Below are 22558 nucleotides of genomic sequence, written 5' to 3' on the forward strand. Positions count from 1 at the left end.
GGACTATTTATAGTGGGTGCAGTGGTGTTACAGGAATGGTGGAGAGATTATTTGGCAACTTAGGGAAATTGTTAAAATTCATAAAATAGTTAAAATTCATAAAAGAGAGAGAGAGAGACCAGTAGGAGACCAGAGGGGAGATCTCTCGGTTTTAGTAAGACGGACTTCCCTGTTTTCCGTAAAGTCTGAACAGTCATTTTGCAGGTTCATCTCATACCACTGCTTCTTTACATTTTAAACCTGTTCTCTTTTGCCCAGTATAATTTGGTGGCCTAATGAAGCAATCTTTTACAGAAAAAAAAAAAAGCAATAGTAATTGGATCATGCACTTTAATTGACCCCCTTCAAGTGCCTAAGGCTGTAGGTAGCTCAATAATTTAAGTAGACATTAAGGACACAGGCTGTGAAGCCATAGAGTTTTGGGTTAAAATCCCAGGTCGTTGCTTAATTTCTGTGTCCTTAGGCAGAATGAACTTAAGCAAGTCACTGTACTTAGATGGGCCATAGTTTCTTTATCTATGGAATAGAATAATTTTTCACAATAGAATAACTTACCCAGAGAACTATTAGAAGGATTAGCAGGAATATAAGGGAGCCAAATAAGACATCAGTGTAAAAAAGTAATAACAGTACAAAACACAACAAAGCAAAACCAGACAATTATAAACAGAGACATCCTGCTAGGGGAGGAGCAGGGAGAGGGATCAGAGGGAGGGAGGGAGGTGCACAGGGGACTGAGGTGATGGTGGACAGGTGCATTGGGGAAGGAAACTCTACACCTGAGGGGGTGGGGGAAGCAAATATTGTTTAAAACTGAACAATGATGTAAAAATAATAATGATAATATACAACTAAGGGTGCTATCCTGAATACAAAATGGAAGTAGCCTCTATTTATGCATCATCCACTAAGGAAAATAACTGAAAATACCAAAGTTCCTCTCTCGGCAACTGCAAACTCAGGGACACAGCCTACCTTAGAGGAAATAAATGGCTAGACTTGCACCATGACCCCCATATACTCGGGAGCCCTAATCCATTGCTTTCTGTCCCACACTCCAGGGAGTCTTTATACTTCAGCATCACTCTTTCCCTTATCCTCACCCTGTCTTCCCTCCAAAATAAGTGTTCACAGAGGAACTTGGCAGTCTACTTTTTTGGGTTTTTAAATAAACATGTATATCCCTTCTGACATAGATGTATTTTTCAGCCATGTCAATTTTTCCTAGGTAGCAGGGATAAAGGGAATGTTCTTGGCTAACAAGAAGATTGACAACCAGGTGAAGACTTTCATCACATATAACAAAGGCAGAGACTGGCGTTTGCTGCAGGCACCAGACACGGATCTAAGAGGGGATCCTGTGCATTGCTTACTGGTGAGTCTTCCTGTTAGAGCAGGATGCCCCACATAGTGGAGGGCTGGGAATGTAGGTTAAACAGGTGGACAAAGATGGTTCCAGGGCTATTTGTTTAACTGATGAACAAAAGGGGAGAGTGTGAAGAGAGAGTGTATGGAAAAGCGTTGCCATGCTGATTTTTGTGTTGGGCCCAACCAAAGTGATAAGGGAACTGGAGTACATGATTTTCCTGTGAACTTCTGAGGTCATTCAGTCATGGCCCACATAAGGGCCTCACATTGTAGTTGAAGGAGAATGTGATGGTTTCTTCTCTTACTTTCTCATGCATAACCTGTGACAGATCTGAGGATATGTAAATGCATCTGTTAAATTGATGAACTGAGGTGTTTAATCATACTCCCACAGAAGTTTATCAAAAAAAGGGTGAGAATCACTGATTTAAACCCTTATCAATACTTTTTATAATATGTTCTATCATTGATGTCTTATTCTATAAAGCTGGTGTTGGCAAACTATGGCCTGTGGGGGAAATAAGGCCCAACAACTGTTTTTCTAAATAAGTTTTATTGGAAGATGACACTACTTAATAATTTACATATTTTTATGACTGCTTTTGATCTATAATGGCAGAAATGTGTCTTCATGACAGTGATTTTTTGGTCCACATACAATCAGATAGTTTGTTACCTGACTCTTCACAAAATTTTCTGGTTCCCTCTTTGAAGTATGGCTTTCTTCTAGCTGTCTAACATTTCAGGAAATAAGTAGATCAGTATCAATTTATTTGTATATTTGATCTCACAGTTGAATTCAAGACAGAGATCAAAGAGGGGTCTTATCTTCAAGGAGTACCCAGTCTACTTGAGAAAGACTCCATTCACAAGTGAAGGATTATAAGGTTATGTTTCACTACTTGTAGTAGTTCTGAGGCCTGCCCCACGCTTGCCTCATGAATAGACACCAAAAGAATCCAGAAGGAGCAGAGGATGAGATTGATTGCAAAACACAGTGTAATTAAATGCTGATTTCCATAAAGAAATTTAGAATTTGTAGTTAAAATTCATAAAAGAGAGAGACCAGTAGGAGACCAGAGGGGAGATCTCTCGGTTTTAGTAAGACGGGCTCCCCTGTTTTCCGTAAAGTCTGAAGAGTCATTTTGCAGGTTCATCTCATACCGCTGTGGATGGGTCACCCTCATATTTGAGAAGATGCCAGAAGCCATAGCATGACCTTATTAGTTGCAGAGGATGTCACAGTTGTCACTGGGCATTAGGGAAGCCGTCTTGAGATTCAGCCTCCCACTCAGCTTCCTTCCTTATTACTGGCAACTAATGAGGAATAGTGGGGGGTGACTCGGGGAAAAGGAGGAAGCCAGTTGTTCTAGTAAGTAAACAAATCCAGCCAGTGACAGAGAAGTAAGTGCAGGATTTATTTATTGAACACCTTAGCTTAGTAGCATTTAAAAAAAAAGAACCACTGTCCTACTTTTGCTTCTCCAAGGTGGAATGTAATATTTAGCCAAAGATGCCTGGGATGCATCCATGCCTTAACATGTTCCTCCGTTCCACCATGCACGCTGGAGATTAAGTGCCCATGAAAGTCAAATAACTATATCACCTAAAAAGGTTTCCCCTGGCCACACTGGCATCATAAATGGACCAGAGAAATGCCTCTTATACATGGTACTTTTCGAGGTATTTCCTGAACCCCTTCCCTCCCCCCATATTCCCACAGCCCAGAGTTAAGGCAATCCTATTTTGGTGCCTCCAAAACAGGAACGCAGCATCAGCTTGCTTCCCCATCTCCACACGCCTGTCCTAATACAAGTCACCATTTCCCACTTGAGGGAACAGACTCCTAACTGCTCCTCAAGTCTCTCCCCAGCCATCTCTTCTCCACCCAGCAATCTATGCAACTTACTTTTTAATCTGATTTTATTTAGATAAAATACATTAAAAGTAGCCACATAAAGAGACTCATATGGTTAATCTTCACATTGTGTATGTCCATATAACCAATCTCTAGTCATCACCCTAAAAAATTTCTTTGCACCCCTTTCAGTCAAGCTCCGCAGCCCTGCCTGAACAGCCACTAATATGCTTCACTATAGATTATATCTGTTTTCTAATTGTGGATGGAACCAACTGGAGCTTTACAAATATTCAGAGCTGCCCCTCCTTTACTTAAACCTTCTGGGGTCTTTCTGATTCTGGTAGAATAGAGTCAAAGAGTTTACCGTAGCTGCAGAGATCATATACTCTGCCCCCTTGTCTGCTGCCCTGGCTCGTCTCCCGCTGATCTCCTCCATTCCTCGTAGGTCATGGTGGACAGGAGGGGGTTGCTTTCCCTACCATATCCAGGCTCTTTGTACTTGCCATTATTTCTCTTAAAATGCTCTTCTCTCCTGCTTTTTCTTGGCATTCAGATCCTTGCTTGGTTGATTACTTAATCTCAGAGAGTTCCCTTGAGCATTTCACAAAGTTGTATTTGTCGTAATTCTTTATCCGTGATCCCTCACTATCTGAAATCTCCGCATGAATTTGTTGATGTCCATGTCCATCTTCCTCCACTACAGTGTGGGCTCTGGGAGCACGGGATCCATGGCTGTCTTTTTGGCTACTCCAAACACCCAGCTGCAGGAACCATACCTGCCGTGGTAGGTCCTCCACACCCCCCCGGTCACTATGGATACTGTGCTTGTTTGAAGCAGATGCTTCATCGATGGGTGCTTCATTTACGGATTTCACAATGGGAACTTTCCTTGCCACTGACAGTCATCTGGAAGGATGTGTCAGAGTATCCCAGAAACTCTCAGGCTTAAGTTGACCCTCAAAGTTAACAAAATCAGTAGACTTACTAAGACCGAAGAAAGATGAATTAATGGGAGAGAGATGTATGATACCCAGGAGTCTCTTTACCCCTTTTCCTCATTAACATTGTTGTTCAATGTAGTTTCAATTCAGGCTTTAGAAAACAGAAGTGGGGTGAAGAGAGGAACATGACAAAGGGAGTGGGAGGAGAGACCAAAATCACAAAGGCACAAAGTAGGAAAGAAAATCTTTGAGCTCCATTAGACCCAGACTATTAAAAATCTACTTTAGGTTCGGGAGCTGGTGGCAGAGAGCAGATAAAAAGTGATTGTAGATTGTGAGTACTTGGAAAGTGACAGTGTCACTGAAAGCACAGCCTGGTGATTAGAAAAGAGATTTTCAGCAGGGCTGTTACGAATATGGAACAAGTTCAGAATTACAGCCCCGAATGGAATGTTCCTGGTAAAATGTATTCTATAGAAATAAGACATCCAGGGTAATTTGGAGCTGTATTTTTAGGACTTTTAGACTGATTGCCTGGAGAGCTCAGCTGGGATTTCTTTCCTCTGAAGGCTGCATTGTGCAATTAGATGGGGTTTCACAGGGCACGGTACACCTGCCTCCAAAACCTCAGGATTGTGCTCCCAAGAGGTGAGATGTGAGCCGAGCCAGTGACAAACCCTCGGCCCCGAGGGAAGCATAGTGTTTGATGGGGAAAGGAGTGATTTCTTTATGGATTCAGTTGGTAATTTGCTACTGGAACTGAGCAACCAGCTACCCCAGGAGATTCTCGACTCTGCTCACCACCTCCTTTGCTCCGGCTGTGATTCACTTGTGCTGGTGGAGTAGAGCTGAATACCCCTACTCAGCCAACTGGCCCAGGGATCAATCTGTTCTCTGTCACTGAATCTTTGCTGAAGAATTTCTAGCACAAATTCAGGGTCAGAAACAGTGGAGGCAAAAGAGAAGGGACACTCTTTGGAAATTTGTGTACTGCTTAATTATTTTTTGAAAGTTCTGATTTGGTTTTGCAATACACAAAGCTCGGATTTGGAGCCCTAAGGATAAAGCTATCATGAAATTGAGATTGAAGGGTTAGTAATATCATGTTTGGGGTAGGGAGCAGAAGAAGTACTATCAGAAGCAGATTGACCGTCAAATCATCTTTATAAATTGATCTGTTTCATGGTGGCAATTAGGCAATTAGGACATGGATGCCCATGATAAGCTTCAAGAGTATGTGAACTCCCTGAGGTTGAATATACACAACTGTGCGTACTTGCCTTGGTGCCCTTCTTCCTGGAAGAGAGTGTTTAATTTGCACCAGATGCTCAAACTTCATACCTGACCCTGAAAAAATTGCAGACTAAGGATCTTGTTGCTTCTAGAATTGAGCAATTGATAATATCTGGTGGCTCTTTGTGAGTTAGCACACAAAGGGTAGCTTCCAAACATCTGCTGGTTTCCATTCTCTGTAAGTCAGCTGCTTGGGCATGGTGGTGTCATTACACAGTTGTCTGCATTTTCTTTATGTAGAAAGGGAAGAGAAAGAGACGAGTGTCTTTGAGACGAGCTGTGCTTTGTGTCTACTGAATTGGAGGTAACTTTGGAAAGATGCTCGGGTAGTCAGCACATGTTAGCTAACGGGAGAAAACCAGGCAGGCAGGAAAGAGGAGGGAAGTGGACAAAGCGCCCCCTACAGGGAAAAATGTGCCTCTGAGAATTAGAAGTCTTGTGCCCTTCAGGAGCTGGCAAGGACCACACAGCCATTGTAATACAGCTGTCTAATAAATTTTGGTGACTTAATTCTGATAAGTGGCCAGAACTTATCAGGTATAAAAGTAGTTGTTTAGAAAATTGAAGATGGATTGTTTAGCATTGTTTTTCTTCAAACATGAGGTAGACTACATAACTTTCTTGAAATAATGAAAGAAAAAAAAAAAAAAAGCCATGGAATATTCTTCTTGTACCAGCTGGGGGCAATCCAGTACTGCAAATGTGAGAGAGGATAAAAAAGTGCACCAAAAAAGATCATTTCTGATGCTCTTGCTACTGCATGAACTGGGTGTCTTTTCTTCTCAAATTAATTTATCTCGGGTCTCTGAGAGCCATTGCCACAGAGCAATGCTGAGATGGCCCATTTTAAGTGCCCCCTTTTCTTTGTGATGGCAGGTATTCCATGTCAAATAGGTCTGGGTCCAGGTGGCAACTGAGCTTCACTGTCATTGTCTAGACTGCTGGATGATGAACAGAATTTGGTTAGTGCCTGGCTAAAGATTGAAAACAAGGTGCGGCTCCCTTGGCCAGGGATGTCCTGTTGTTGTGGGTGGCACCGTAGCCCTCCATAAAGTCATATGTCTACGCAAGGTGCTCAAGGAGTGATGCCCTTCTTGGAATGCCATGGAGATACTCACATTGCTCTGATTATGTGACCTGTAAATAAACCAGGTACTTCTAGTCTTATTCTGAACAAAATAGTAATATCTTCCATGTTCAAACACAAAAACATGGCTTCATATTTACTTCAAGCTTTTTCTGTCTCCCTTCTTGGATTCTATACTAGGTTCCACGGTAGAGGCAAAGACATCCTTGATGTTTCTATTTGTAGAGTGCATCTCTTTGGGAGATAAAACTATACAAAGCTAGGTTAGATAAAACAGGGTCATGCAGGGAAAATTAACTGGTATAGATCAGAGAAGGGGAGATTCTGGTGGACTGAGCTTGTCAGGAAAGCTTTCATGGAAAAATGGCTTGACATCTCTGCTCTATCCTGTCTTAGCATTTGTCTGAGTGTTGTGAGTGCTGTGTGGCTCTGCCCTGGGACCTTAACCACAGAGAAGTGTAGCTGTTCTAGACTTCTTGGACACAGGGAAGCCAAGTGTTTGGGTCAGATGGTTTCTTAAAGGGGTTTCATTCCTGTTGCTTATGGGACATTAAAAAGTAAAAATTCCTTTTTTGAAAGCTTTCTATGAAATTTTCCTATCAAACTAGTAACTTATTATTGTCATTTTTCTGTGTTTTATTCTGTGTTGGCAGTGGGGAAAAGACTCAGTGGTGATCCACTCTTTTTACTTCATAGTATTTTGACTGCTTCTATTCCTGAGTTTCATTTTTAGTTTGTCATTTACTCCATCCTGTATAAATTTAATCATTGTATCTCTGTAGCTCTCTGAATATCTACTGGCTGAGACTTACAGTGCAGAATAAAAGTAATAACAGAGATACATAGGTTATTCCAAACACTCAAGTTGCTAAGATTAGAAAATAATCTTCCTGAGAGATGAAAAGAAATCGAGTTCAAACACAAACTTGTAGTTTTTGACAACTTGGCACATGAATTATTTTAAATGAAATTCATATAAGATTTACTGTCCTGGTTTTGAAAACTTGCTATCTCAATCCAATTTGATCAAGATTGTTAGGCACAGATAAATAAGTCCTTTAAACTTTCATTTAAGTTGTTATTGCTAGTGCATTTTGTCAACAAGTATGAATTTTTATATTAAATAATACTGATTCTGGTTGTGCCCCGACACAGATTCTGTGTCAGTTGTATGGTTGAGACCATTTTGTATATTATCAACTCCTCCTGTGCAGCCAAGACCACGGACGCCAATGGAGGAACTAAGATGCCAGCTGACTTCTTCAAAGCCCTCCAGTCTGAACAGAGCAATCCTTTCTCCTCATCACACCCCTTGTCTCCTCTCCCAGTCTTACCGGGCCACATCCTGTCTCACCACTCTCCTCTATGTTCTTTTCTCTGTTACTGATATAACTCAGGCCTGAAATCCTGGACTTCTCATCTGCGCTTCATCTCTTCCCATTTTTGCTTCGGGTGCCGTTTTCTCCTTAAAGCTTTTCCCTAACCAGAATGGAGATCATCTCATCACCCTCTAGAATTTGGTATTTTGTCTGTACTAATTCCCATATGGTAATCAACAAAGATCTTAAATTATACATTTTGTACTGGCAGAGGTCAAATTTTAGTCAATGTGATAAGCTACTAAATTATTTGTGGAATAATGACATGGCAATTAAATCAGTTGACTAGAGAGTGTTCTCTTTCCATTATCAGCTTGGCAGATGTCTTGTGTTTAGTGGACACCAGTATCTGGAAAATGAAAGGCAGTGATGGATGTATGCACGGATGGGTGGATAGATGGGCGTGGTGCAGTGAATGGATAGGTGCTCTGAATCTGGACTTCATTAAATGACCATTTAAGTTACGTGCATTCATAATACACATTTCTCTTCTTCCAGCCCTATTGCTCACTACACCTTCATCTTAAGGTTTCTGAGAATCCCTACACTTCAGGGATCATTGCCAGCCGAGACACAGCTCCCAGCATCATCGTGGCTTCAGGTAAGAAGTGTTCCTGGTTTGCTTGTTGTTGTAAGTATGTTTATTTTTAAGAATCTAGATATTCGTGCTTGGCGCTTAATGAGCAAGTTAAAAATATCTTTGAAAGTACCTAAACCATTGACTCTGAAGCAAGTATGCTGAACACCCTACGCAGATATAATATTTGCAGTCTGGATCTATCTCGAGCAATGCAGACTGCTAATAAAGTCTGTTGTTAGTCTTTGCAGAAAGTTCCTTTCCCTAATGGAGATGTGCTCTTTCCAGGAAATATTGGCTCTGAATTATCAGACAGCGACATCAGCATGTTTGTCTCTTCAGATGCAGGGAACACTTGGAGGCAGGTAAGGCATTAACCTGGGTCCAATCACAGAAGTGTAAGTAGCATGGAAATTTTCCAACTTAGTTCAATTTGGGGAACTTACTTAGCTATGTGTGTGATGTGCATGTGTGTGTATGTATCCTAAAGTTTGCCAAAATGTTTATTTTTCTTTTTGTTATGAGATTCATATACAAGTTTTTGAGTTTAACAAATATTTGTGTAACTTGCCTTTCTTTTTCTTTTTTTTTTTAAGATTTATTTATTTATTTATACAAGCACTGGGTACAGTCAGAAGCATGGGAGAGTGAGAGAATTCACCAGAGCCAGAACAGGGAGCAGAATAGGCAGACTGACAAAGTACATTGCTGAGGGGAGCAGCGGGCGGCAGGAGAGGTCTGTGCGCCATGTGGGACCCTCGCCCAGCTGCCGGGGATCGAACTGGCGCTGCAGAGGCTGCAGGCAGCTTTATAACCCAGCACTCAACTGCTGCACCATGGGGGAGGCCCTAAATTGCCTTTCTTGTAGAGAATTTAAAAATACATTTGTTCAGAAGTTAGAAGAATGTTTATAAGTGACAATGAAGTCAAAGTTCATCTGACTAAATTTTTCCCAAAAATGAAAACCAGAATCCCTAAGAGTTTATCTTATAGGCAACCTGGAGCCTGGAGAGTAGATTATCCAGCCAAGGCCTAGCTGCCACATGAATCCCTCTTGTCTTATAGTCAGAATAGAAAGGAATGCAATGATACAGAAATAGCCATTACCCAGGTGGTGTTCTGAGATGTTTAAATCTCATGTGCAAAAGACAGAGTAATAACCATCAGGGTGCATATGTTAGAGAAAACAGAAATGGAATCACTTTGTACCAATGTGTTTAGCTTAAATGCTTTCTGTCTTTCTTCTGAGTGGAAATTAGATATCCATAGGTTATAAAACAACACTTAATGAGGTTCAGCAATCATAACAAGGTATGTGCCTAATGCATGGTTGTTACACTTCAATAAATATGTTTTAATAACCCACTGACATTTAATTATCATACAATAACTAGCACCATAAACTGAAATCTAATGCACAGGTAATCATACAACCATGAGAAAACTCTGCTTTAAAATTTGAACAGGAACAGAGGCATTCATATTATAATCCACTGGCTGTTGACTGGGTTCAGATCTTCAGAGATCCTCAGTGTAAGTTATATATTTTGAGACATGGCCAGGAAAGAAATTTCCTTAAGAACCCAAGGCAGTTGATATTATAGGCATGTAGGAACATGGACTACTAAGCTTCCTCTGGAGAATAAAGAGTCAAGACCCCAATTTTTATTTTTCTTTTAACACCCCAAGCAAAACAAATTCTCTATTTCTATAAGCTTGGGGTACACCTTGGCTACAAGAAGTAAACGAATGGGTAGAAAGATTATGTCTCCCAAAAAGGGTATACTAACAGTGACTGTGAGAAAGTGCTGTTCATCTTAGAGCATCTAAAAGTTGTTTCTAGGCTATCTCCATTTGACTCCAGACTGGTTTCTCCACATTTGGAGAACGATCCAATGACACACGTATCCAGAGATGATGATTACATTTTGATCAGAACTACTTAATGACTTGGTAAATAATCTATGTTTTGAATAAGAACATCTTTGCTATATAATACTTAGAAACTTTGAAACCACTAATCTGAAAGGACATTATAATACTGTAAGTCTGAGCTCCATCAATTACAATATGTGGTCCTAAGCAAGTTACTTTCTAAAACTAACTTTGCTCATCTGTAAAAATTCAAACATTAGAGTAAAATGTCTCTAAGATTTTTTCCATATAAAAATCCTAGACCTCTGAATCATATGCAGTGTTATAAATCTGAGTTGCCTTAATAAAATAAATAAATAAAAATGTTCCCCAATATGACAGTTACCAATATTCTCCCATTATTGTAAATGGGGATCATTAGAACATGTCCTAAGGAGGGAATATCAACATGACTACATAGATATTAGTTCTTTACATTTCTTTGGTAGTTCACCTAGAATCATTTCATGCAACATCAACAGTGCTTCTAACCTTCCTTGTGAAGCATTATCTGTAACTCGATATTCCCAAAGATTTGGGGAATCCTAGTTTTATCAAGGGAGGGATTTTCCTTGCCATGTGAAGATGGATTCTCTGCACTCTGGGTGACTGGTTGTGGAGAGGTGTCCAGGCCATATGTGTTCTCCTCTTTCAGATCTTTGAAGAAGAGCACAGTGTTCTGTATCTGGATCAAGGTGGCGTGCTGGTTGCTATGAAGCACACCTCTCTCCCGATTCGACACCTCTGGTAAAGATACCTATTGCCCCTGAGGCCTCATGGCTCCTCACTGAGACCAGACTATTAAAATATTATTAAAATAATATTAAAATAATATTGTTGCCTGCAGTTTCACAAAAGAAAGAGAAAAAAGAGCTGGAGTGAGAGAGGGAGGGGAGACAGAAGTAAGGGAGAGGCAAGGAAGAGGGAGGGAGATTGTTTTTGCCCCTGAGAGAATTGTTTATGGTTTGCAAATATGACAGCCCCCTCCTCTGCACCTTATTCTCTCAGCAGAACCATGGGAGGGGTAGAATGGTGTGTCATGCATAATTTCTGAGTAGCTTAACATCTTGCAGTCACCTTTCCCCAGTAACCTCTCCTGAAATTTAAAATTTGCATTTATTGTATGCATTTTGTGGTGAGATTAGCAGTTCCTGACACTTCTGCTGTTGTCCCATTTCTCCTGATCCTACTTCCTTTTCTTCCTGTTGGGGGATGACATTCACAACTCCACCTGTAGGTCTTCCACAGGTGGGTGTGCCAAGCCTGACTCCGAGAGGGGTTTCCAATAGATTGCCTCATCTGTGATTTTGAAAGTGACTCTCCACGTGTGAGCTTGCTCAAAATAAAAAAAACCTGGTTTCCCCTCCAGAGTTATTTTCATTGGGTACTGGAGGAAAAGCTGCATAAAAAAAGAGAAATGGGCATAGCTTGGGGGGAGGCATCCATAGAGGATGTGAGGGCAGAAGACATCCTGCATGGCCTTCAGAGTCTCAGACTCCTCTCCTCTTACCCTCAGGAGCTTGACCTGTACCCATTCATTTAGAGTTTCAATTGAGACTTAGGAAGTGTGAGTGGGTGGCTGCTCAGGCCTTGGTCACTTAGAGGTAACTGGTTCAATTCCATTGAAGTAAATTTCATAAGACCCTGCTCTTCAGAATCGCCTGCAAGTCTTGCTGCCCTTTTACAGTGAGTTTTGGAGAGGGTTACATTGAGATCTATGGAAATATCTAATGAAATATCCAAATTTAAATAGTCAGATCTAATGAAATATCCAAATTGAAAAAAAATTCTATCAAAGACTTATTATTTCCATTTCATGCATCTCTCCCCTTATTGATGTTGTAATACATCTGGGTACCAAATCACTCGGCTAACTGTATATTCCTACCTTCTGTTGTAATTAAGAACACTTATTCGTATGAAAGGCTCACTTTGACAATGCCCAAGTACTTCTGAAATGTATTCTCTCCTTGTTGATAGCATCTTTTCTTTGAAAGGGTCTTTGTTTTTCTTTTGAGATCCAGTAACTGTTAATTTTTTCTGTCATTAGGTTGAGTTTTGATGAGGGGAGATCTTGGAGCAAATACAGTTTCACATCTATTCCACTTTTTGTGGATGGGGTTCTGGGTGAGCCTGGGGAAGAGACTCTAATCATGACGTAAGTAGAAAACTATGATGTTTTCTGATCATACTATAAATCCTGAAGGATGTATTTTAGTTAAGTCTGCTTCGTTGGCTGAAGAGTAGGGACACATGTAGGTAGCCATTTCATGGCTTTTTACTAATTATTAGGGGACCCTAGTTATGAGGGATGGCAGCTAAAAAGGGCCTAATGTATTTCTTCCTATTTTGAATTGGCTTAGGAAATTAGAAATGGTCATTTCAATAGAAAAATGAAGTTACACATTTAAAACTTTAATAATACACAAAAACATGCAGAAAATAAGAGGCATATAAGAATGATTTCACTTTAAGACAAAACACAGAGCTTGATCAAAATCCCACAAAGGATTTTACTTTTCCTGGCCCTTTACCTAATCCAATTGTGAGGCATATTAGGAAAACCGTGAGAACAATCTGTTCTTGGGAAATTGCATTTGCACTCATTCTTGTCTGGAAAGTGATGATCATTAATTTGTGAAAGACTTGATTAATGACTTGCTTGCCTGTGGGCTGCAAAACATGAGCTTTGAATTTGAAATATGAAACTGTGATTTTTTTTCCTTCCTCTGGAAAATTGGACATAGAAAACAGAGAGAAGGTTCGAAAGCAGTTGATCCTGTAATCAATGAAACTTTAAAAATCAAAGTGAATGAATTTTTTGATGCATTTTCCAAGTTTTTTCTTGCATCCTTCTTTTTTAATGATAGCAAAGATCAACAAAAATTTAGTATGCTTAATAGCTACACCTTTGCCCATGGTAAATATTGCTAGATTGGCAATGCATCGCATAATTTGTCTTTGTACAGATTTTATATTTATAAAATGCCAACTGAAAAAAACTAACCAAACAGGCCATTTGGTGGCTTTTTTCTACACCTAGGGTTGGTGATTGAAACATCTCATTAAATGTTCGAGTCTCTGTATAAGGAGAGTAGAATGCCAAATGATACTACTTGGCAATGCCACCCACTTTTCCTAGGGACTGGTGGGAAGGTAAAAATAGTATAAACCCTGGGCACTATGTGCATTAACTAGACAGCCTAGCAATATAATATTGGGCCATGTAGGATGCACCATTTGTGATTTTTTATGCAATCATTTTGGGGGCAGCCATTTATGTGGTATATAGAAGTGAATGTCTAAGTGAAACATTTCAAATTTGACACAACTTTGATTTTTGCTTGTTAACTCCTGGACCCTCAAGTTACCCGTATGAAAATGTATATTTAATAGTAGCCTCCTCATAAATGTTCTTTAAGGATCAAGTGATATGTTTAACATATTATGATTAGCTTTATGCAAAAACTGATCATTAAACACTTAGCGAATGCTAGCTGTCGTTATAAATGGTGGTGTGGTTATCATTGTGTTCCTTTTTATCATGATGACCTCTGTAGAGTGTTCGGGCACTTCAGCCACCGCTCTGAATGGCAGCTGGTTAAAGTGGACTACAAGTCCATATTCGATAGACGGTGTGCCGAAGAGGACTACAAACCCTGGCAGCTGCACAGCCAGGTAGGAGCAAAAGGGCTGGTCTGAGTCCCGGCGGGAGGCCTGGAGTGTGTTGGGGAAAGCTCATTGCTAAAGTGTGGGAACTGGGGTTCCTAAGCTAAAATGCCCATCTCCTGCTTTCTTACATGTTTTTTGTCCTACAGCAGTGAACAAACTCAACATTTATGATTTGTTGTGAAGTCATTCCTGTTTTTATTGTAGCAGGATATAATGAGATAAAATTCAAATGTGCTTGGCTTAGACTTACAACTCAAAATGAAATACCAACTCAGCACAGAGATCCAAACATAATTTATCTGAGCTTGTCATATGGTTGCAGGGTGGGGGCACAAGCTATGGTGAGGGGAGGACAACATCTTCAATTTTATCTAGCAATGCAAACAGAGGCAGAAAATAACTGAATTATGCTGGATGAGCAGTGCCTGAGAAACCTTTCCACCACCCACTGTGATTCCTGCAATTAGGTGGTCTTTCTTGACTCTTTCTAAGGAACTCATGGTACAAGAATGCAGAATTATTACTAGGAAAAGCCCCTTCATCGTGGCCCCTTTGCTGTTCAGCTCAGATCAAAATACTGGCTGAAAGCATCTCTTCTTTGATTTCCCAAGGCAGAAGGCTTCCTCTGGCTCCCTTAAAGGACATAGTTGAGGTTCTTTCTGTAAAGTTACCCCCACATTTAGGCAGGGATATATTATATACCCCAAACCTAAACTAAGTAATATATTTGCACGTAGAGGTGTAATGGTTCCAGTTAAAATGAGTTTGCGCAAGAAAGGATGAATTTAGCTCAGACAAAACTCTGCTTTGGTCCTTCAGGCACAGAGATAATTTGTTGGATGGGGCAGTGGGGAGCATCAGCTAGAAATATCCACCTTATTCAGAGACTCAACAATAAAATTATCTCTCATTTACATTGCTGATATTTCCCCCTTTGGTATGCATGTGCGTGGCAGTATTCAAAGCTTTTATTTATTGTGCTGAGAAACACTGAATTGAGTCCCTTGCTTATCTGGCAGACCAACATAAAATCAGTGCTATAAAAGTTGTGTGGGCAATGGTAAAATAAACTCATGCAAATTAGATCTTTATATTTCTTAGCAATGCTCTTCTTTCATATACTCATAAATGATGAATGTATAAAACTTTTATGACAGAATTGAACTTAATTACTACATATTTGTTGGCAGTACACTTGTTTTTGGCTGAGTCTTAGTTATCTGGGTATCCCTGTAGCACTGCACCTGACACCTTGCCAAGTAAAGGCTTAATGAACACAGAAGAAATCCAGGACATTTTTGGCATGTCTTCAGTGCTTCTTAGGGTTACCTGTAAAGTCATTCTATAATAGGGCTCTAGATCTTGGAAAGTAAATGCTGTTAGCAGAGTAGGATACCCAGCTCCAGATGATGCTGAAGTTTGAGGACATCTCCCTGAACCATCCTAATGTGGAGCTTGTCAGATCCCAGCCTTGTACCACCATACATGAGATCTTGTCTCCTTACAGGGGGAAGCCTGCATCATGGGAGCAAAAAGGATATATAAGAAACGAAAATCAGAGCGAAAATGCATGCAAGGAAAATATGCAGGAGCTATGGAATCTGAGCCCTGCGTCTGCACGGAGGCTGATTTTGACTGGTGAGCTTGTGCTGTCGTCCCATGAAGTTGTTAAGCAAGTCAATTCCATGTAGGACTGAATAAAAGCTTATGCTTTAAATATTAGTGACATATATAGAATCAGGTAATAATACTCATATTCTGTGAATTTACCTCTTGGGATAGCATGGATCCATAGCTGTATGCATGGAATACCAGGAGTTCCTTTAGACTTAAAGAGGATTCCAGAGGTGACTGGTACTTATCTTCATAAGTTTGATGCATCTCAGGACAAAAAGAGAGATCATGTCCATCCTATATTACTTAAGACAGAAGCACCGAAAATGGTATGTAGACTTTTCAGGGAGTAAGTGTATTGTGCTGAAGATAAACACTCTCTAGAATCTAGGGTTACCAGTTGTGGTCTTATAAGGCATCACGTTTTCTGTTGCTGGAAGTTTCAGTCAGTCATTGGCTGCCTACTGCTCATGACAACTGTGGAAGACATTTCTGAACTTAATGCAAGGGTGAACTCAATGACATACCAATTCATGGGTCTCCGAACCTGCCAGTAAAGCAGATTTCTCTCTTTACCTGAATTAAGCTCACGCAAACTAGTAAAGAACTGACTGAGATATTTGGTTGTTAAGCCAGATTTGGTTGTTTAGCCTTTTCTCTGGAGGTCTGCTAAGCAGGAAGCTAGCTTTGGAGGTCAATGGTGTCCTGGCATTGTTCTAGGTCAGTGTAGAGCATTCTGGTAAGAGTTTAAATTATTCAGGATGAGTACCCTTGGCCACATCCATCTCACTTTCTATGCTCTCTTGCCCTTTTTCTTTCTTTCTTTCTTTTTCTTCTTGTTATGTTTTTAGTTTAGAGAAAACACATTTGGTAAATATGGTCGATGATTGAAATTTGACCTACGTAAGAACCAAAGTCATTCCTTGAACAATGTTAGCTGTGTTGTTGTAGTCATAGGTTGCATATCTGATCATCAGAATAGCAGTGATTGGACTGGGGTATGTGTATATTCACAACACAAATCTAAGAAACAGTAAATTTTATCTGATGATAGACCTCTGGAGACATTCTCTGAATCAATAGTACTAGGCAGGCCTGGCAAAACTTCCACCAACAATTTGACTGATAGCTTAAGGCTGTCCCCCTCTCACTGGTAGACTGGGTAAGCCAAGATCCAGTGCCCTAGCTCTCTGGGGTCAGCCCTAGGGCAACAGATCTTAAGGAACATTGGAGCTCACAGGGATTCTGCATGAGACTCTCCAACTGTGGATTTTATTTAATCAGTCAACATTATTAAAATGACAAAAATAGTGTATTCCTGGTCTACCTATGACACCCTGCAATACATTTACAGGGAATACGTCCATGGGATTTTTAAGTCAGCCGTCCCATTCTTTTTTCAAAGCCTGGTGGTTTCTCTTCCATCCACTCTATTCAATAAGGATTTATTAAGGAAGTTAACATTTTCTGAGTGGTTTAGCTTTGGCTTTACCAAGTAGCCTTTTTTTTAATTATTATCTTTTCCATAGAGCAAATGCATTCATTCTTAGAAAATGAAAGATAAAAAAGAGGTGAGATGCCCCAATTTGTTGATTTCTCCTGGAAACAGCTGAACCCTTGGAATCTTTTCTACCAGGTTCCAAAATAAGGCAGCCTTTTGTTGTCAGTGTCCTTGTCCTTTTTTTTTTTTTTAATGCTGTGCTATGTAGAATGAAGGGCACACAGGGAAAGGAAAGCAACCAAGCCTCTTCCTCCCCATTCTCAGGCCCTTCATTCTTGGCCCATATCTTGCATTCATTTGTGATTAGAATCTGCTGCTCATCCCACTAACTAAAATGTATTCTGAGAAATGGGAAATGAATCCTGAATAAGGCCACTGTGAGCTTTTCTGATCAAATGGGATTTTTGTAATTACATGATCTCTGAAAATACGTCGGCGGTCTCACCATGACCTTGTTGAATTTCTACCAGTAGCTGAAGCTTCATTGATTCCACTTAAGTGATGCATAGTGAAAGGTGATTGTCACTGAATGTTCCTTGGCTTTCTCTGGGTGGTGTGCATTCCTAGATACCCTTGCCTATCATTCTCCAACATCTGTAAAGTAATTCCCTGCAGTGAGCACTGGGTGTCCTATAGGCAGAAATACTCTAAAGTCTTCCTGCACATGCTGTCTTGAACCAGCACCAAAACCAGCTGATAGGCACAGAATCCTGAGTGCCAGCTGCGTGGTGACAGGCCCCTAAGCTGAGTCTACTTCTCCCTTCCTGATTCTTCTTTGTGCCAGCATCTCACCTCCATTATAGAGATGGGGCAGTTCATACTCACACTTCCTGTTGTTTGTGCATGTGGTGGGGTGATTTGTTGTCATCCTCTGTGCCTGGGTGCTTCTTCCAAAAGCCAAGAATAATGGCCACTTTGATGCCCTTGGAGGGAAGAGAAAAGTCTTAGACTATTAACAAACCAGAGAGATTATTTACAACAGCTAGTCGCAGCTAGCACTGGTAACTGACTAGTTCACACCTTTTCATTTGGGAATGCTCACGATGCCCCTGAAGGACATTGTCTTTTCTACTGTGACTTTGAAGCATATGGCTCTTGTACAGAGAGACCTGGCTCAGCTCGACTTGTTAGATGCAGATGTCTTGGAAGAACACCTCAAAGGCATTGCTGGTAGCAAGGACTGTGCCACCAGTAGTGGTATTAAACAATCCAAAGAAGCTTTACACTGAGTGCTGCCTGTTTGTCTGGGTCCAACAACACCCAACACTGTGAATCCTCTGAAGACCGTACTCTTTCAGCTTAAAGGCATTTTATTAGAATTATTTGGAACTGACCCTTCATCTCTACGAAGGCACATCTATTGCCTCCAAGTTAGCATTTCTCAGTCTGGCTTCTCCAGGATATTTCAATGGTAATTGATAGATATTCTGGCAAAACAATCCCTTTTTAGAAAGGCCTTGATTTAGTGAATGCCTGTTTTTTGACTCATTGACTAGAATAGAAATTGGCTGTGGCCTAACATGGCATTATTCTTCATAATTTTTCCACCTCCTGAAAGGTTTCTCTTGGCTCTTTCCCCAACAGTGACTATGGCTATGAGCGACACAGCAATGGTCAGTGCCTGCCAGCATTTTGGTTCAATCCATCCTCTTTGTCAAAGGACTGCAGCGTGGGACAGAGTTACCTCAACAGTACAGGGTAAGTGTCAAAACAATGACCTTGAGAGGTCAATATTGGCTCCTTTTCAGCATATGTTAAACTTACAGGATTCCTTCTGCTCAAAGATCAGGCTATTTCATCAGAGCACTTTGTTTGCTCTTGTTCATTTAAATTATGTAGCATAGATTCGCATTAATTGTGCAGGTTTTTGAGAGGATCCCAGCTGCAAATCAAGAGATGAAACCAGTTCCTTGGATGATGATGATGATGTTGATGATGATGATATAAATGTCATCATTTTTTGTTCTTTATTTCAGAACTGTTTATTTTTATTTGTAAAGATTTATTTATGCATACAAGAGCTGGAGTGTAGGTCAGAAGTGCGGGGGGTGAGAGCATTCACCAGAGGCAGAGTGGGGAGAAGAATAGGGGGATTGACTGTAATACACTGCTGAGGGGAGCAGTGGGTGAGATAGGAGAAGTCTGCCGTGCCATGTGGGCACCTCCCTGGCTGGGGATCGAACTCATGCTGCAGTAGTTGTGAATAGCTTCATAGTGCTGATGCTTAACCCCTTGTGCCACCAGGGAGCACCCAATTTCAGAACTGTTTAATCATGTGAGACTACATTTTATCCACACTACATTTCAGTGGGGAAGGCCTATTTGTACATTTTCTAGTTTACACATGGAAATGTATAAATGAAAGAAGGTCATTGACATTTCAACGGTATATTATTGTCAGTAGGAATGGTTTCATCCAGTCTTGACACATGCAAGGCATACACTCTGATCTTTATAAACCTAGAATCATATTATAAAATTTTGTGTTTAGTGTTTTGGGTTGGGGGGCTTATCCAGTTTTATCTAGGAAAAAACAAAAAATGGGGCCTCCCTGGTGGTGCAGCGGTTGAGCACTGGGTTGTGAAGCTGCTGCAGTGCCGGTTCGATCCCCTGCTGCTCCCCGGCCACTGGAGGAGGGTCCCACATGGCGCGTAGACCTCTCCTGCTGCCCGCTGCTCCCCTCAGCAGTGTACTTCGGTCCTTCTGCCTGCTCTGCTCCCCGCTCTGGCTCTGGTGAATTCTCTCACCCTCCCAGGCTTCCGACTGTATCCAGTGCTTGTATAAATAAATAAATACATTATTAAAAAAAAAAAAATGAAAACATCCCATGACTTTTCTACAAGTATAACTAATGTTCACAGACTTAAAAAAAAAAAACTATATGGAGCTTATTTGAATTCTAATTCAAATAATCTTTAAAAGATATTTGTGAACCATTTGGGAAATCAAATATGGACTGTTGATTTAGTGCTGTATGAGGAATTTCACACATAATTATGAACATATATACATGTATAAATACTTTATGTTTACTTCTAAATGTTTATAATTATATTTTTTATATAAAGAGACATGAGGGCGAGAATTTTATCCAGAAACACCCGCACAAACACACCCACAACAATATTTGACCAATTACCTGGAAATACTCCATGGCTCAGTGCACTTTAACATTAAATTAATGATCACAGGCATGTTAGGTCATATCTAAACCTAAGTCTATTTATATTTATCAGATAATATTAACTAAATATATTAAAGCTGTTTATTTAGGTGTGATAATGTTACTTTGGTTAGGCTTAAAAATGTAGTCTCTAAAAATATTATCTTTATGATATACTTGATGTGTGAGATTTGTTTTAAAATGTTCTTTTAAAGGGTAAGTGTGGATAATTTTGAAGATGAGTTAAGAGAGGGCTGGGGATCTATTATACTATTTTATCTCAGAGCACGTTGAAAATTTTGATATTAAAATTAAAAAAAAAAGATGGGGAGTAAGAGAGAAGAAGGGGAGCAGAGCCTCCCCTACAGGCCAATCCACTTGTCAGTTCCTCCTCTCAGTTCTCAGCCCAGCACACAGAGATGAGGGCTTCCACATTACCATTCATGCAGTTCTGGACTTGAAATTTTTAAAGCTTTTGAATTAAAAAAAAGCCAAAATAATATCTACTATTCCTGTAAAGGAGGGAAGAAAACCTGGCCATGGACCTCAAATATTCTTCTCTGATGTTAGCAATTCCTAGAACCTTTAAATGAAGGAATAAGCTGTGATTTATTTGACTCCTACCGTGAAACTGAGGAAAATACAAATAACATTTCTGATTGAAGGGGTCAGTAATGTTTTCTGCATCTAGTACTGTGAGTCAGTGAACTAACTCAGACTTAATGGTGAAGGATTGCCGAAGAAAGCAGTTTTATTACTTGCATGAACCAGCATGTTTGGACACTGTAAAGGGCATTTGAAACCCCAAAGCTGATTTCAGGATTGATTTTTTTTTTCACTAACTAAAGGAAGTTGTATGATTCTCTCTTCATTATTGATGAGAGGAGGAAGCTGGACAGAAGGGTCTCAGTTGTTCCAGATTCTACTAAAATGGAATAAGGCAGAATGAAGACCATGACCTCTCACTTTTTAGGTTTTTAAGAATTTATACATACATGTAATACATATATATGTAAGAAAAACACATTATATGTGTATATACACACAATCATTTTTTAAAAGATTGATTTATTTATGCATGCAAGAGCTGGGGTACAGGCCAGAGATGTGGGGGGGCAGCTAGAGAATTCACCAGAGACAGAACAGGGAGCAGAATAGGCAGATTGACCGAAGTACACTGCTGAGGGGAGCAGCAGGTGAGGCAGGAGAGGTCTGTTGCACCATGTGAGATTTTCCCTGCCTGGGAATTGAACTGGCACTGCAGAGGCTGCGGACAGCTTCATAGTGCAGTGCTTAACCCCTTGCGCCACCAGGGAGGCCCCCACACACAATCATTTTTAAACTCCCTGTAAGTGGGTCTCATCATTCCTATGACACACTTATGATGTAAAAGTCATCTAAACCCTGACTCATAAAACAAAGCATCAGGGATGGTTTAATTATAATAGTCTATTCAATGGGTTTTTCCATCTATGACCTGCAAAATTTAAATTTAAATGTGCAGTTCAGCAGTAAGTGTTCAGGCACACAAATGTTTGTGAATGAAGTTTATTAATCACATAATCATAGACTTTGCCTCCTGGGACTCGACCTCTACTCTCAGAGGTGTGTTGGTGTCGGTGGGTGTCATGTGATAGCATCTGGCCCTAATCCACTGGCTTCATTCATTATAGTCAGACTTTTTGCAGAAAAGCATCAGCATCAGTGAGCAAATTTGTACAAAGAGACCACATGGTAAATGCCAGTCATCAGTAGGTATAACTGTTCTTTTCTCAAAATTAAGGTGCTCCCAGGTGGAGGAGTGACCACCCACCTAGAGCCCACAGGCTAAAGTCAGGGGCAGAGGTGACACCCCCTAACCTCCCTCACCCCCTCTGTGCCCCCCTCCCACCCCCACGATCAGTACATTGTCTAAACTACACATTTTGCTTTAGCAGCAAGAAGGCCCTTAGCCGGGACAAAGGCCTGAAGTCATCTTCAGAGAAGGCCTTACGCTATAAAATTCCTGTTTGCGGTGTCTGTAGTCAGCCTAAGAGTTGGCCAGAGAAAATTGTAGATGAAATTGGAAAAGAATGCTCTTCTTAATGTCACACCAGCACCTCATCCAAATGTCCTTTGTCTCTGTGTTGGTTCAGTGGCATTTTGTAAGCACAGATCTGATATTCAATGTTGTAGTCCATGCAGTATT

The 22558-nt window shown here is 40.5% G+C and overlaps 1 protein-coding gene across 5 annotated transcripts in view; it reads left to right on the forward strand.

Annotated features, from left to right (window-relative positions):
• The window catches only part of SORCS1 (sortilin related VPS10 domain containing receptor 1), a 464079-nt gene that overhangs the window by 370273 nt on the left and 71248 nt on the right, over positions 1-22558 (forward strand). For all 5 annotated transcript variants that reach the window (XM_054689905.1, XM_054689903.1, XM_054689902.1 and 2 more), the window contains 8 exons: positions 1229-1375; positions 8428-8530; positions 8795-8871; positions 11076-11167; positions 12471-12578; positions 13981-14098; positions 15600-15730; positions 18792-18905. In XM_054689905.1, the coding sequence (XP_054545880.1) occupies positions 1229-1375; positions 8428-8530; positions 8795-8871; positions 11076-11167; positions 12471-12578; positions 13981-14098; positions 15600-15730; positions 18792-18905 (890 nt within the window). The remainder of the gene's footprint in view (positions 1-1228; positions 1376-8427; positions 8531-8794; positions 8872-11075; positions 11168-12470; positions 12579-13980; positions 14099-15599; positions 15731-18791; positions 18906-22558) is intronic.

The sequence above is a fragment of the Talpa occidentalis genome, unplaced genomic scaffold, assembly GCF_014898055.3.
Source record: "Talpa occidentalis isolate TD23 unplaced genomic scaffold, MPIMG_talOcc4v2.1 talOcc4.8, whole genome shotgun sequence".
In the NCBI taxonomy this organism is placed as follows: Eukaryota; Metazoa; Chordata; class Mammalia; order Eulipotyphla; family Talpidae; genus Talpa; species Talpa occidentalis.